Raw genomic sequence first — 18,338 nt, 5'->3', positions numbered from 1 at the left:
TTGTTCTTTGCTTATTAATAAAAGTTTTAATACCCATACCAGCCATTCTGAGATACAAACAATTGCATTGCTGTTCACATGCAATTCACAAACATCAGATGAAATGTCTACAACTTGTAATTCTTTTATAACACTGCCTGGAGAGTTAAGACTTAAATTAGCATTAATATATGTATGTGTTATTATAGCAATGTACTATGCTATTCGGCCCAGCATGGCCAAGCGCGTAAGGCTGCAAATCGTAATCCGAGGGTCGCAGGTTTGCTCCCGTGTTGTGCCAAACATGCTCGCCCTCCCAGACGTGGGGGCGTTATAATGTGACAGTCAATCCCACTTTTCGTTGGTAAAAGAGTAGCCCAAGAGTTGGCAGTGGGTGGTGATGACTAGCTGCCTTCCCTCTAGTCTTACACTGCTAAATTAGGGACGGCTAGCACAGATAGCCCTCGAGTAGCTTTGTGCAAAATTCCAAAACAAACTATGCTATTTACATGCAGAGTAGTTAGCAATTCTTAAATTATATTATTAATTTAAACAATTCTATACAACAATAATATATGTTATTTCAATCAGTGGCTATTATAAACATACTTGTTTGCACCACTAAAATAATGTGTTAGCATGCTCCATTCCACAAATAATTCATGTTGATAGCAGTGCCATAATGATTATGTACTAAAGCTAGAGCACTCAGTCTTTCTTCAGTTTGTGTACATCTCAGGCAGTTATTCAATTGGCAGAGAGCAGATACCAAACATTCTTTATGTTGCTGAAATCCCTTGCTACACTAAAGTATGGTTTGACAACAAAAAAACAGACAATTATTTTAAGCTTTGGATAGAACCATGATAACTAACAGTGTGATGAACAATTGGATATACACGTTTCACTTCTTTTAATATATTATTTTAAAACAAGTAAACTATGTTGCTACTTGTTTGTTGTTGAAATTCATCATCAACAAGTCACAGACGCCTGCTACAAAGAAACCAGCCTACAAAACCTGACAATAACAATAGGATTTTGGGTTTCAAGTTACAAATTGTCAACAGCAGCCACTGTATGTGACTACTTAAATCCAAAAAATGCAAATAATTCATCAGAAGAATGTAAACTATGTAAAAACAAATTAAATATCATAAGCAGCTGCACTATAACTATACAAGCATAATTTGTTTACATTATAAAAAGGGGGGGTTTGGCTAACCCCCCTGTATATGTGCATGACCAGATTCAGGTTCAAAATAATGAATTAATAAATCATTTACTTCTCTGATTTCTTTAATCTTTGATCCTCCTTTTCCAATAAGTGAGCCACACTGGCTGGCTGGAACAATGAGCCGAAGGGTGACTGGAGGCTTGGGAACATTGAAACCAGGAGTGTTGTGCAAATCCTACAAAAAATGAAGTTACTAAGTATTCCAGTGATCTAGAACAAAGAGTAAGAATTAAGTCTACAGTCTTCCATGAGCAACGATAACTAGGACTCCTGAGTCATCATTATCAAACAAACAATTCTCCTGTCCTCAAAAATATTGGGTTGTCCAGAAATAAATGTCATTTCTGAGCTGCAAAGATTGGAAAAGTATAAACCAGTGTTGTGAAACATGCTTTAATCAAGTAAGCACCATTTACTTCAACACACTTTTGCCACCGTGTAACGATGCTGTTTATACCCCTCCTGTAGAAATCAGAGTTTTTATGGTCAATTAATTCCCTGAAAGCTTCTTCTGCAGCTGACTGGTTTTGAAAGCATTTATTGTTCAAAATATTGTCAAAGTGCTTGAAAAAATGAAAATCTGTAGTGGAAGGGCCTGGGGAATAAGGTGGATAAGGCAGAACCTCAATTCCCAATTTGTTCAATTTTTGGAGAGTCATCCTTGACAAATCTCATAATGCCAATTTTGTTGATCTTAAGTGACCTCATGTGAAATCCACTTATCCAACTTTTTCATCTTTCCAATTGCACTCAAGTGGTTGGCAATGTTTGATTTGCTTGTGTCCAGCTTTTCTGCAAACTCACATACTGTTGTGCAAGGGTCTGTCTCAACTGTTTTCCTTAATGTGTTTTCATGTAAGGATGGCTTCCTTCCACAACCTTCATGGTCTTCAAGACTTTCATCTCCATGTTGAAACCTTTTGAACCAACACTGAACTGCATGTTCAGTGACAGATCCATGGCCGAATGCCTGGTTGATATTCCATGTAGTTTTGGTAGCTTTTTGTCCATGTTTGAAGTCATAGAGGAAAATCAGATGAAAGTCCTTCTTATCTATGCTGCCTTAGGGGTTGCAAAGTTTACTCTGAGTAGACACCTTGTAAGTGACAAGACAACAACACGTCACTCAATATTCAGCTTCTAAATGTCATCATGAGAATTCCAACATTTATTTCTGGACAGCCTAATACATTATTCCTATATTTGAATCTTTATAAAACATATGCCTTATTTAGATATTTACCCTATTATATATAATTTTCTCACTAATGTTTCATGTAAATATACTGGACTCACAGCTGCTATTGCAAATATAGCTGTAAACTTTTACATACTGAAACTACAGTTACTTAATGATGAATCAGTTGACATATTGAACTAATACCTTCTACATATACTGGATGAATACAATGTAAAGTTAAAGCAAATGATATTCTTGATCAACATAAATAAATTCACACTTGTCAAAACTGGTACAAGAAGGAGGACGGCTTACCTCTTCCAACTTTCTAGTAATAAGTGTGAAAGCTTTTAATATTGCATCTGTGGCTCCTGTAACTGTGACAATACGTTCTGGACACGAGTTGTCTGAAATATTAATTTTGGCTCCACTCTGGAGAATAAAAATGTTCAATAAATCAATATCAGTTTTTCATTAATATAAATGATTTAACTGTGTGTAATAATATGATGAAATAAAGGTGAAAAAGGGTTCCAACTGTCTTACAGAGATAGCTGAATTTTACTGAAATGGTATAATAAAAGAATACCAATGTGATGATACATAATAAATTTTCAATCTTCAGGTCATAATATGAACTGATTGCACTTCATATATAAGGTGTTTGGTGAAAATGTTTGATGTAGAATGTGAATCATAGGTAGTACTGGAACTTCGGTGTTTCATTAGGAGTTCAGTTTCTGTTTCCTCATTGGTTGATGAGATGGTCATAGTTTACTTTGAGTTGCATTTGTGTATCTTTGTGTGTTATTCTGTGTTGACTGAAAATTTCAAATCTCCAAACCTTTGTTTTGAAAAGGCTTTAAAGTGTATATGTAGAAAGCTTCCTGATTTTATGGAAAGAAGATGGCCAATGAATAACAGAAAAGCTTGGTATGGTGTTGTTCATTTCAAGTTAGCTGCCAACTGATACAAAGACAAACTTTCAATACAGGGCTGTAGTATATAGGGGGTAGGCACAACTGTGATGGCACTAGAGATGACAGACTTAGCTGCAGTGACAGCAAGCTTGTTACCGTTAAAACCAACATGGCCAGGTATCCAGAAAAATTGGATACCAATGAAGATGGATAAAAATGGGCCAGCTGATGTTTAATATCAATGAGAACAGGGTGAAAACTAACAATGAAGTGATTCTAGGTCCAATAGGGAGCTACGAGAGTCAGTGTAAATAGTACTTGTTTCCTTAAGGATTAGAAGTTGACCTAGTTTAGTTATGTTCTGGTAAAAGTTTTTTTAACCAATCACTGTTTTTTACCTGGGACTGATCCACCAATGTGTGGCTTTTGTGACACTCAAGTCCCCATAGCCCACATTTTACTGTTGTGTCACTATTACAACTCTGAATGATGACACCACTTGAAACATGGGTTTTCCAAGGGCTTAGCCTTAACATTGGATGATGTCAATAGCAACAGTGACACTATCTAACTTGATTGTCCTTTTCAATTTTTATGAGCCATTGGCCTATTTAATTCAATTTAAATCTTTTATCTGTGTCAAGGAGCTTGTAATTGTTCCATATGATTGTGTGCCATGTTACAAAAGTGTGCTCTGTAATGAAATGGTTTAATTTATTTCACTACTGTTGTTTTTTTTTATTTTTAGGAACAAGGAATCTCATGGGTAACAATATTGTGTTTATTGTTTGTCATGTTTTATCTTTACCTTTGTTTCATTACCAGTGCACTTCCTAAATCACTATTTAAAGTACTTAATGGTACTTTATATATCCTTTATATATATAAACTTGTATTGAAAAATAAACACAAAGTGACCACTATTCATATAACATATTGGCAGACTGATGTTATTCAAAGATTCCTATAAACAATAAAGTATTATAATAAACCTATGTAAAAATTATGAGCCTTTTCTATTTCATCTTTCTCAAACATTTCTCAGTTATTTTATTAAAATATAGACCACTCATCCCTGTGATTTGATTTTCTTCAGTAATTATTCTAATAGTATTAACATGGCCATCTACAGTACGCAAGAAGTAGTTATTTCATAAGCATTTATTAATTTTTTATTTACAAAAACAAAAAAAAAGATTGATGCTTGATCAATATTAATCTGTTTTACAATTCAATAAACACTGTTATTTTAGAAACACAAAACTATAAATATTTTAACACTAATTTTCCTTGTTTATAAACTTGATTTAATAATTTTAACCATTTAATTTGATTTCACTCATTTGTTATGTACTATACTTTGGGGGACATATGCAAAGAAAGTACAATTATAATTTTTTAAATTTAATTTATGCAATAGGCTAGTTTTGAGTACACTAGAGATTCAAATCCAAAGTTTTAGAATTATAAGCCCTACAGTTTACTGTTAAGTCATTATAGGGGGTAGTTATAATTTAATGTTGATGTAAATTATACTGTGATAAGCCTACTCGGTGACAACTTTTTATAACACAAACGTATATATACATATAAAGCAGCTCAAACAATATTTTAAGGCAACAGCATTATTTTCATTCTTCTCATTAAGTGTCAATTAAATTATATAAAAATGTAGTTGTTATTTCATTACACAAAGTAACATATTTCAACATATATATTTAAACCAGTTTGTAAATTTTGTAACTACAAAAAAGTTCCCGGTTGTAGAGAAAATGAAAATGCTTTTGGCTAAATCCAACACATTATAGATGTTTGTTTCCAGTTTTAATTTGTATTAACATACTTTAGCATAAAATTTACACTGCTTAGTATCATTCAGTACTTTGACAACATAACTCTTTAATTAACTGTTTAGCAAAAAAACAAACAAATATATTGTTCATTTATTAAATGAACTACAAAAATGGCAATAAACAAAGGCTTATTTTTATATATATTCCAATCCCAGTGTTTTAAAATTTTCAAACATTCTGACACTGACATTTCAAATTGCTTGATTACAAAGCCTGAAAAAGTAATATATTCATGGTTTCTTTTCTGAAGAATTTGCAAGATTAAGACTTCTGTCACCTGTCAAAAATATTAGAAAACTGAGTTTGCATATTTCTAATAAACTATTCTAGCTTACCTCTTCACGAAATTTCTTTATGTTGTCACCTTTCTGTTAAAGCCAACAAAAAAACACTTATTAAAAAAACAAAGCAATAACAGTATCAAATGTGAACAACCCCAGTAGTTATACTGCTTGGTATATTATTCTACAAAGATAACAATTATAGTGAGAAGTGTTCTTAATGTTTAGAAAGCCAATTAGAGAATTTTACTTTTTTCACTATTTTTATCTTGAAGGGACCAGTTTTCTTTAGTCTCATGTTTTTTACATGTCTAAGTTTTCTGAATGAATAAATATTAATTTAATGTTAAGGATCCTGCAACAGTAGTCTATAAATTACTTTTGAAAGTAACTTAATTTAATAACGTTTATTTTTTAATCACTTTCATCTACAGATATGACAAGCAATATGAAAAACCCATTGTATACAAAAACAGAATAAGAGTTTTGGTAAATTTGTTAAATTTGAACTTATCACAAAGTTTTTACTATACACACACACACACACATGATCACGTGTGGATGAAAAATATATTCAGTAGATCTAACAGCTATAACTAAACGAACTTTAATTAATCACAAATGTTAGGCCTAATGGCAATTATACAAAGTAAATCTCTAAAGATCATGGTGTTTATTTCCTCGTGTTTGAATATATAAATAATAAATGATAACATTATAAAACATGATCTCAGCATAAATACAAATATTTTTTCATGTTCATTTCTGTTGATAAGTAGGTCAGAATTCTAAAAGCTGAATATCTATCACTAAGATTTATTTACTTTCTGAGCTTCTACTTAGTTATACATAAAAAGATAAAACATTGAAATAATGAGTACACTACATATTTTACCATTCTGCAATTTCTTTCTCACAATTTATGAAAATAGTAAAGCTACCTAATTTACGTGAACAGAAAAAATTTACCATTATTAAATCTACCAGAAAGTAATAATCAAGAATAAATAGATTAGTTTTCAAAATTTATATCATGTTAACCAAGTGCACATAATATACAATATTCATGTGTTTCTGTAATATTTCTGCTTATTATGGACATAGAAAAAGTGAAAGTTAAGCAGAAAATGGGCATATTAAGCTATTCCTACACACCTTGTAGCACTACCACATGGAATCTTTAATGAATAACAACTGTAAGTGTAATAGTTAAAGTGTGAACTACACTTAAACAAAACTTAATTTCCTATAGGTTAACATTCTTAATAAACAGCTGTGCATAGCAGAATGTTTACATCAAAGCATATGGTTAATCATAGGAAATAAAACAGCAATTAACAAAAAAATAACTATATATTGCAGAATGTCTACACCAAAGCACATGGCTAATTATATGCTATAAAACAACAATTAACAAACAAACAGTTGTGTATTGCATAACTTCTGCACCAAAGCTCATGGCTAATTATATGATATAAAACAAAAATTAACAAATAAACAGCTGTGTATTGCAGGACTCTGCACAGAAGCACATGGCTAACCATATGTGCTAAACTTAAGAAACCATCTACAAATTATTCCTGAAAATAATGACTTTTTTTGCCATTTCCTTTTATTACCAGCATGAGAATGTTATACAATTTTTGAACCAGGTCAAATTCTTTTAGAAGTACAGACACATTCTGCCCCAACATAATGAATTAAAAATAAATTATTACATTGGTTTTTCACAGATCACAGATACATTACTTTAAACAATTAGAAAAGTCATAGTTACATGTCGTTCACATTCTACAACCTTTTATTATCTTCAGAAAACAAAACTACTTCTGAAAATAAAGTTTAAAAAATTTGGGAAGAGTACCACAATTTGCTTACCTTTCCAATAATGCTGCCAACTTCCTGTGGAAAAAATAAAGGAAAAAAAATGTTCAAATCTTGAAAACTTGCCAGTTCTATTACATAATGATCTATATCCTTACTATATATACATTATGACATAGCAGCAAGATTTTTCTATTCCACATTTTTATTCCTATATTTCAAGTTACAACTGTAGCAATTTTCTTGGGTGTTTCTATTGTTTGAAATTGTGGTTCAATTTAACTGAGTGGTTTTGCTTTCAGCTCATTTTCTACAAAACACAGAAGAGACCAGCTTCACTACATCTCGGTAATTTTTATAATTTTACAAAAGACTTCTGTAATTACATAAAATAATTCACAAAGTTCACCTCCAAAAAACAAAACAAAAAATAATATGCATTTACCAAAATCTTTGTAACTCAGTAATACATACATGTGAAAGCAAAGAACACAATCATATGCATTCAGAAAAAGAGCAAAAGTTAATATAAGGCTAAAATATATAAATAAGGAGAGGCCACTGTAATAGGTTAACTTCTTTTTAATGTAATTGTTACATAGTACTACTGCCTTCAGCATTTATGCAAATTTTTGATTGATTATAAAAGTAAAATAACTACTCAATTACAATACATTGAAACATTTTTTATTACAATACTATTGGTTTTTGTCAAGTTGAAAACAAATAAATAAATACTAAGTTCCCAAATTTGATTCTTTTAAAGGAATTCAATCCAGTGATAGACTAGGATGAGATTACTGTCAGAACCAACACTGATCTGAACTAGTCACATGTTTGATCTGAATAACATATGGAGTCAACAGTTATTTACTGCTATTAATAACCAATTTTTTTCTTCTTCTGTCATATAGGGAATACATTTGTCCTGAGATACAAAAAGTGAGTTTCATATTAACCATCAGCCAGTTTTAATGTTTGTGTAATTTTAATACAATTACAGTTTTGATGCATCTCCAAAATTACTATTTGGTAAGACACTTTTTGTCTGATGACCTAATGTATGATTAATAACATATGACAACATACTGTTATAGTATTAAAGTTGTATATAATAATAAACAGGTAAAAAGTGAAACATACTGCTAACTGTGATAAACACTGATTCCTAAAGAATAAATAACAAATTCAACCCAACTGAACATTCAAGCACCCATTCAAAATATTAAGGTTGAAAAATGAAAACTATCAACACATACAATACAATCACAAGTTAATAATTTTATAAGAGATAATTTAAACTTAAAATCATGTTTAGGGTCTAGGTTTATGAGACTTGTACTAATTATAAGCCACCTAAATGATATTATAAACTGAAAAATATAAGATACAATACAGTATTCATTGTAAGTATTCAGTCCAAGCCACTAGTTTTATTAAATGAATAAAATCACTTCTAGATCTCAAGGAAAGAAAGTATATATATTCAATTTTGTCCACATAGCTTGAAATATTTAAACCAGTTAGCAACAATACCTTTCTTTATTATAATAACACCCTAATACCTGATGAGCTAACCTGGTTTAAATATTCAAACTTTTCTAAATAATGAAATCGCTTGAGCTCATTCTTTTAATATATCATTAATAGATTTTGTTTTTTGCATCTATAGTAAATGGCTTTTCTTTATATTAGAACATTTTTATTAATACTTCACCAAACATTTTAACAATTCTTTTCACAAAAACAGGCTTGTTAAAGTTTAAACTAGTAGCATTGTTTTTCATGCTCAAATTTGTCGATTAAAGTAGTATTTTCTTATTTTCCAATCAATATCGACACCATTAGTCAACCAATTATTCTATCATGCTCCCCTACATCATTTGTGTATATGTGTGTAGTGACTCTTCAAATATCATAAAAAGAACTGAAACAGGCATTTAAATCATGGTGACGTTCACAATGAGTTAAGGTTTTTTGGGTACAAACCTAAAACAAATCCTTTCTTTAAGTTTAAGGTTCATGATGAGGTCCAGTCAAATAAATGCTTGGATTACATATATATATGTGTGTTTTTCTCACAGCAAAGCCAAATCGTGCATCGAGGAGAATGAAAAACCCGATTTTAGCGTTGTAAATCCGTAGACTCTCCGCTGTACCAGCGTGGGGCGGATTACGTATAAAAATGTGGTGAAATCCCGCCTCAAAAGTATTTGCATAATTACAATAATTATGGTTTAATGGTGATTTTTCAATTTTTTTGTTTAACTTATAACATTTAATATTAAATAATGCAATCAATCGTACTAATTACTTCTTCGGACCAATATGTGTTTTACAATGAAAATAAATTACTTCAAGAAACCTTTTCTTGGAACAGCTTTTTTACATCGAATGTTGTAACGGGCAAAAATAAACCAACTCACTGGTAATGAACGATATAAAAGGAATTAATTCATTCGATGGTTGAAGGGAACAAAAACTTGTCAATTATTGTATGTATAATGAACTAATGTGTACAATACGTGTATTTATACAAGTCCGCTCACGTACACTTTGTCTCCCAACACTTGCCCATGTTTCGGCAGCATTCCAGAAACAACGCACAGTAAGGATATATCGAGCTCGAGATTAAAAATGAGTTACAACAGATACTGTCAACTAAACACATCGTTATTACCAGAGATATACAAACAAAAGTTTGTAACCCTATTCAACTGAATGAAGGCAGTCACCGCAGTGGTTATGAAGCGCCGCGCGTCAATATATTCATATATTATTACATGCTCACATGGAGGTTGCGTTTTCATTGTCGTGCAATGAAAAATAAGCAGCAGTGAAAACAACACTGTATGAGCATTATTGATTAACCCAGAGGAAATCATTTTCAATTCTGTTAAAAATGTATTGTGCTCATATCATATCAATAATGAATCTATTTGGATGTTTTGTTCGTCAAAGTTAATAATGTATGATATCATCTGAGTATGAAATAAGGTCTCTACTGGCGTTGACGTATGAAGATGGTTATTTTACTGTATGGTCTGAAGACGAGCCATCTTTGGCTGTGGATATGTTGTGACTATTTAAATATTTTCCACTATGATACATACTGTTATTATAACAATCTAACCTTTCATAGATAAATGAACCATGTAAAAACCGCGTTAAGACGAAATACACCAACTAATAATGTACTCCTGTGATTCGAACAAGGTGTAAATTTTTTGGTTAGAGTGTGTGTGGTTTCTTATAGCAAAGACATATCAGGCTATCTGCTGAGTCCACCGAGGGGAATCGAAACCCTGATTTTAGCGTTGTAAATCCGTAGGCTTACCGCTGTACTAGGGGGGACTTTTTGGTTAGAGTGCTCAACATTTGAATGCCAGGTTTCATGGTTTACGTTACGTTGTCACACAAAAATGCTCCAAACTTTGGGTGTGCTATAAGGATGACAGTCAAATTCCACCATTCAGACAGACAAGAATGGCGCCAAAATTCGGTAGTGGGGTGGTATTGATTAGATGCTTTCTTTGTAGTGGAACATTAAGGTTTTGGAAGAACTGAATATATATGTACTTTTGATAATGATAATATATTTAAATATTTCATCACTATAATTTCAGCTCACAAAACTCATAGTTTCATTGTATAACCACAAAATTATTCGATGTATACATTTACAAGATTAATTCTATCGCCGCTTAGACCCGGCATAGCCAGGTGGTTAAGGCACTCGACTCGTAATCCGAGGGTCGCGGGTTTGAATCCTTGTCAAACCAAACATGCTCGCCCTTTCAGCCGCGGTGGGCAGAGCATAGATAGCCCAAACAATTCCATTCGAAAAATAACGCTGAGCGATTAATCGAAAATTCAATTATTTATACCTTAACATCTAAATTTCGATTCGATTAATGGATAAAAATTTATCTCCATTTGTGTGCTGCTCACATAGAAGAACCTAGAACCACTGCTTTCATCATTACCTCCATCTACAGGCTTAGAGGAAAAGAGACGTTCTTTTTTGTTTCTCAGTGTTGCACTAAACAATAAAAAACAAATAAAAATGTTAAATAGCGACATTACGTTAATAAACTTTCATGCAGTATTTTTTTTCGGTTATTTTTATTCTACACACAATATTAATGGATTGGGTTAATTTATTTCACTGGGCAAAACCAGTGAGTTTCTTGCACGTTGGGCTACTCTGAGATTTGTAGTTCTGGTGATGAAGCAATTCAAACACAGACATGCTCTTCATGCCGAAATACATCTCACAGAATGCATTTCAAATGTCTGGATAAGGTTGATAAAAAGAATTATTAGCCAATAATACGAGGTGATTGATCACTCAAATGTATACTGTGCAGACACACATCAACAAACTGTTTTGGTATTTATAATGCTTACTCGAAGAAGTCAACAAAGCAAAACAGTAAGATACCGTTTTTTTATTTATTAATAAAAGAAATTTCAGAGAGAGCCTGGTATCAGGAACTGAGCAAAAGAGCGGTAATAACTGGTTATTTTATATTTATATTAACTTATTCGTAGATATATTCCGTTATTAGTTATTTATTCTTACACAATATATTTAACTTGTTTCAGCAAAGTAATAAAAACCATATAACCCAAGCTCTCTCAAAATGACCTCACCTTTGGAAAGTACTTTGGTTATAAGGTTTTTATCATCGTATCAAGATTTCTTGAGCCTACGTGTTTTTCTGACATCATGAACCTAACCTGTTTCTTTTTGTTTCCACTTGTTTTTTATTTCCAAAAATGATCAAATTAGAATAATCGATAATTTTAAGCAGGATTATTTACAAATATCGAATCGATAACTGAATCGAATTGCAAAAGTGATAATCACTTAGCACTAAGGCAAAGTTACGCACTGGTTATCTATGCATACAGTATCTACTTTTTGAACTGATAGGTTATGGAGAGAGTTAGCTTTTCAACAGCACTCCGATATCTCTTGGGATACACTACTTGAAAAGTGGGATTTGACTTTCACTCTTATAATAGTTCAAAGTATAGAGCACGTTTTTGTTGCAACGGAACTCGAACCGTTCACGATAATCACTCGGACAAAAAAAAAAAAACACGACTTGCTTCACATAAACTGTATTATAAATAATTTCCTCCCACAATATGTGGTTGACAAAATGCCAAGAAAGGTTCTGAACAGCTGTACGAAGATTGTTTAAAAAACTAACAGTAAGAGAAGGGTTGTAGAAACAGTCTGTTCTAACTGTAATGCCGCCATTCGTAGCATTACAGGGATATTCTAAAACTGATATTAATATGCTATTAATTCCCAGGAACTTCCACCAATGTCACACAAGTAATTTAAATATTTTCAGTTACATAAACTACCAGAATACAAGAGCACACTATGAGAAGCGACCTTAAAACATGCGTTTTAAAATAACCAGCCGGGAACAAACGCATACAACGGAAGTTGGTATGAAAAAAAAAAAAAAGCCTTCGTATCATTTGAACTTGAAGGAAAGCCAACAAAACTAGCATCAAGAAATTATTAGCGCGATACATAAAATCAGAAAAACAAAACATGCTCTTCTCCACAGAACAGTTGTAATTTAATTTCAGAAGTAAAGCACAGTTTTTTGCGTTTTTCGAAACGTCATCCTATAAAGGCAGACAAAAGAGTAACGTTCGGTTTTGTATTTCGTGTAACGTTTATCAGCGCTTTTCATACGAGATACAATTTGTAGACAGTCATATTTTATAAAAATAAAATAAAGAAGTTAATGTGAAGCAGTTCGTCCAATTCTTGTAAAAGGCGTAGAATAATAATTGTTGTTTTGAATTAAGCACAAAGCTACACATTGAGCTATCTGAGCCCTGCCCACCACGGCTATCGAAACCCGGTTTTTAGCGTTGTAAGTTCACAGGCATACCGCTGAGCCACTGGGGTTCATAGAATAATAAACTCTAAATGTCACATACTGATTGTCAGTCCTTAAGTCCCGTCACACCAAGTATGCTGGCTCTTTCAGCCGTGGGTACGTTATAATGTTAAAATAAATCCCACTACTCGTTAGTTAAAGAGTAGCCTAAGAGTAAGTGGTGGGTGGTGATGACTAGCTCGCTGTCTTCCCTCTAGCCTTTCAATGCTAAATTCGGAACGGCTAGCATAAACAGCCCTCGTGTAACTTTTCTCGAAACTCGAAACAAACCAAGCCAGTCCTCACGCCTGATTTACAATTGCGATTTAGCCAAACGTTTCGTTACATAAATCTGGTAAACTGTTATAACGTTAAAAACCAGGTTTCGATACCAATGATAGGAACAACACAGACACCTCATACGTAACTTTGCGCTTAACAACAAACCAATAAACCTGGCAAACTGATTTTATCCAATAATCATAAACCAATAACTTACTTATTTACTTAATGTGAAAAAAAGTTGAAATCATGTTTAACTTTAGTCACTTTTGGTATGTCCCGTGTTTCAGTCGAATATAGTGCGAAGCTATATATTTGGAAAATTGTGTAAATATTAAAATGATAACTACAGTGAAAAGGAATGATTTTACTGTCACAAAACTAGAATAAAAAAGCCAGCAGCAACAACAAGAAGAAAAAGAAAATTATAACAACATATCAGAAAATGCCTTTCATTTCATTTTCAAAAATTGTTATTCGGTAAGCAACTCTTAAAAATGTATTCAATCGCCGTGACTGATAGAGACTGTTTACGTTTATATATATTCAATAGTATATGACTATAAATTCTATATTTTGTTTGTTTTGAATTTCGCGCAAAGCTACTCGAGGGCTATCTGCGCTAGCCGTCCCTATTTAGCAGTGTAAGACTAGAGGGAAGGCATCACCACCCACCGCCAACTCTTGGGCTACTCTTTTACCAACGAATAGTGGGATTGACCGTGACATTATTACGCCCCCACGATTGAAAGGGCGACCATGTTTGGTGCGACCGGGATTCAAACCCGCGACCCTCGGATTACGAGTCGAATGCCTTAACGCGCTTGGCCATGCCGGGCCATAAATTATATAAGTTCATTCCGAATGCCACCATTCGTAGACACATTATAACGTACAGTTACAGTTGCTTAAGGAATATCATAACCGGTACTTACTAAATGTAATAATGTATACTTAACGGCTGCCTAAGGTATGGCACCACACGCAGTGCTTGCAGCTATATAATAACATATAGCTACAATGTATTTATTGGAAAGCCACCAATGGTACTTATAGATTTCTTATAATTAATACTATTTACAGTTACTTCTGGAATGCCATTTCCGGTACATATAAATATCTCACAGTAAATGCCTTCATGTGATATCCATTACATATTTTATTTTCATATTTATTCATCAGTTCTTAAGAAAACAACGAGTCAGCTGACGTATGACAGAAATAAGAAAAGAAAACGCTAGTTCATCAAAGCACCGCTTACCCTAACGTAACTAAGAAATTACAGTTATATAATAATTCGCGAGTTTCTCAGATTCAGAACGACGTTTCCTTCTTGTACGCATTTCACTTTGATACCATCATGGAATGGAAATGGACTCATTCTGAGGTTAATGTGATAATGTAGAGACGACGCTAACATTAATTAACATAAACCACTCAAATAGTTTCTTAGAATTAACATATTATTTCAAACTTCAGAAATAAAATTCTGGAAATTACACAATTAAAAACTCTAACTCGATGGTAAATTTATCTCTACAATCATGTACTGATAATTAATAATATGCTATACCGTAATATTATTGTCAACAGTGTAATCATACTATACTGGGTTCTAATATTATTATCAACAATACAGAAGCTCATGATTGGTTTTTAATCCATAAATTAAACAGTTCACCAATAATATTGTTCTAACTTTTATCTTATCTCCAATATCTAAAACCTATTTTCTTCTTTTATACAGTCGTACTTTTGTAACATTTTATTCTTTAGGCTTCATCTCATTTGTTTGTTAATTTGACAAAATAAACAACAACAAAAACACAACAATAAAAAACAAACTAAAAAACAACAAATAATCATCCTATACTGTGTTATGGATTGGTTTTTAATGAATCCAAACAGACTTTTGATTTGTCACTCAGTGAGAATTACAAATCACGAAGGCCTAAACTAACTTTTGACCAAAACAACAACGAAAATATGTTGCTATATAGAGACATAAAATTTTAGAATATAAAAACCCGTATATTGTACAGTGTTATTAAGTACTTGGTAACAATACCCTCATGTGTTCGTGATAGTTTCAGGTTCTTTGAAAGCTCCCTCTCTGGCAAAAAAAAATAAAAAATTCTTACACCAATGCCACACGAGATAACTTACTCTAACACCATTACACAGAAACATGAGGAGCATATAATACCATGATAGAAACGAATGGTGGTCAAATAAAGAGGAACAATATCTTAATCTAAAGCAGATAGTCTGAATACAGTGCAGGAATACCAAATACATCCAGAACGTAACGACAACGTGACATTAGCGTTGAAACAGCACAAAGACCCAATGGAAGCATTCTGTATAATGCAAATACAAATCGCAAATGTTGTAGTATTCTAAAGAGTTCGAAAAGTACGTTAGTATGTTTCTGAAGCTTTCATCAATGCACCTGCATGTATAAATTATATACTACTATATTTTAACAAGTAACTGAGCGAATAAACTTCACTGAAAAATTAATAACATACTGTATTCTAAAGACGGCTGGTAAGGGTATTAACACTTCAATTAATATAAAGTACAAAACGTTTCGACCTACTTAGGTCATCTTCAGGTTAACAAAAGTCGGTTTTCGTCATCATGAATAATGATATAGTGCCTCATTTGAACTGTTATAATAAACGACTCGGGCAAATATTCTACACACAATTAAAAAAGAAAAGAGTTATATAAACGGTCTATCAAGCAAGTTGATTTTCTGGTCAATATATAATTTAAAATGTAGTCGTTCTTTTAATTCGTGAGTTGGTGATCATTTGTGAAAGTACTAACAGCTGAATTGTAAGCTGTTACATCTTTAAAAAAAAAAAAGATTCATTCTTAGTTTCTGACAATGAATCTTTTCTCGTCCCCCCTTCTCAATACCTAAGAGTTAAGAGCTAAAAAATATTGTTATGTGATCTATCTTCCACGAAATATAATCCAAGTGTCTGTATTTTGCATTTATGGCAAAGCTATTACGGTTGCCGCCTCTAATTTTGAACAACTTTCCAGAAAGAAGTTAGTCATATCCTACCACTCACAGTCCACTGTAAGAAATTGACTCTCACTCTTATAACGCACGCACTGTTTCAAGTCCGAGGAGAGATTTGATCTATTGCACAGATTCGAACGCAGCTTATCACCTCCGAAAACTAGAACTCTAACATACGGATAAAGCGCACACTTCCAAATATCCTATCGTCTGATAGCAGATAATAAAACGATTATACCAAAGTGAGATAGTAAGTTCAGTTTTGCGGCAACGATCACGAAATTCCTTTTTGAAAGACGATGACTTTCGCGAAGGAGAAAAAAAAAAATCTCGATGAGGTATTCAGTTCAATATAGTTAAAGTGTAATATATGGGAAAGTTGGTGGTTCGGAGAAACTTCTGATAATGATAACAGAAGAGTTGTCAATTTTCGTCTTAAATATACTCTCGTACAACGCGTAATAAAAGGTTGAAACAATACTATACACCGAAATCGAAATTAACAAATGTAACAACAATACTTGGAGCAATGTTATTCAGCAAAACCGAAATTAAATCACGTAACAGAAATGCTTGGAGTTAAAGTATACACCAAAAACTGAGATAAACATACTACATAGTACCACATGTTCGTTGGTACTGTCTTGGAAAAGAGAATAGTCAGAGACAGTTTTTAAATATCGTTAAGTATAACTGTTTTTTTTTTTTATTCACTTTGAAAGTTTAATTACAAGCTTCGACCTGAAAATGCCTCGCTATATCTCTGTTGATTGTTGGTGTGAATGTGTAGACTGGTACTTTGCAGGTTCTCTACAGATGTGATTTTAGAGCAGAGTAACATTTCCGTTTGAACGGTACGGGTTAGCCAAACACAAGGCAGTATTATATTGGGTTGAGGAATAATTCGTGAGCGTTTTTCAAGTTAAACAAATATATTCATAAATGAAACGCTTTCGCAAAATATTTCATGTCATTTGGTAGATAATTTTTTGCTCTAATAGATGGTGTGTTTGATTTTCATATGTCTTTAATTTTTGCTTTCATTTTCAGCTCATTAAATGGAATGTCAAGTGGACAAAATCGAGCATTTTCGACACCATCTGCTTTTCGCATTTAATTTCTTGCAATTTCGTTTAAAACAATGCATACTATATACCTAGGTATTACATGAAATAAAGTATCATAATAAATGTTTTGGGTGTAATGTGTTCATGCATTGAAGTATTGTATAGTCTTGCATGTAATGCTTGAATGAAATTATTTAAAAACGCTCACGAATTATTCCTCAACCTAATACAATAAGTTCGTGATACAGTTTGACCAATGGGATTGAGATACAGTTACAGACACACCACACCCATCTAATACAGAGATTTTCAACAGTTTTGATGATTATGACCATAGAGGTTACCTGTGCTTTGGCCACCTCGGGTTTCCTGTTAAGCCACTCGGCGAGGCTAGTGTATTCTAGTAGTACTTATTTCACTTTACTGTTAAGCCACTCGGCGAGGCTAGTGTATTCTAGTAGTACTTATTTCACTTTACTGTTAAGCCACTCGGCGAGGCTAGTGTATTCTAGTAGTACTTATTTCACTTTACTGTTAAGCCACTCGGCGAGGCTAGTGTATTTTAGTAGTACTTATTTCACTTTACTGTTAAGCCACTCGGCGAGGCTAGTGTATTCTAGTAGTACTTATTTCACTTTACTGTTAAGCCACTCGGCGAGGCTAGTGTATTTTAGTAGTACTTATTTCACTTTACTGTTAAGCCACCCGGCGAGGCTAGTGTATTCTAGTTGTACTTATTTCACTTTACTGTTAAGCCACTCGG

At 32.8% G+C, this 18,338-nt stretch overlaps 1 protein-coding gene across 20 annotated transcripts in view; it reads right to left on the bottom strand.

The window, feature by feature from the left end:
* Window positions 1-18,338, bottom strand: part of LOC143225071 (poly(rC)-binding protein 3-like) — a 334,733-nt gene that overhangs the window by 42,572 nt on the left and 273,823 nt on the right. For 18 of the 20 annotated variants that reach the window (XR_013013597.1, XR_013013599.1, XR_013013598.1 and 15 more), the window contains 4 exons: window positions 7,329-7,352; window positions 5,505-5,537; window positions 2,712-2,828; window positions 1,266-1,391 (listed from right to left, as the gene is read on the bottom strand). Coding sequence is in view for 16 of the 20 variants with exons in the window: in XM_076453776.1 (XP_076309891.1) it covers window positions 1,266-1,391; window positions 2,712-2,828; window positions 5,505-5,537; window positions 7,329-7,352 (300 nt within the window). In the remaining 4 variants the exon portion in view is untranslated. The remainder of the gene's footprint in view (window positions 1-1,265; window positions 1,392-2,711; window positions 2,829-5,504; window positions 5,538-7,328; window positions 7,353-18,338) is intronic. The other 2 variants (XR_013013600.1, XM_076453784.1) reach the window with 1 other exon arrangement.

This window comes from Tachypleus tridentatus, chromosome 9 (genome assembly GCF_004210375.1).
Source record: "Tachypleus tridentatus isolate NWPU-2018 chromosome 9, ASM421037v1, whole genome shotgun sequence".
Classification (NCBI taxonomy): Eukaryota; Metazoa; Arthropoda; class Merostomata; order Xiphosura; family Limulidae; genus Tachypleus; species Tachypleus tridentatus.
This window is presented reverse-complemented; position numbering and strand designations above follow the sequence as displayed.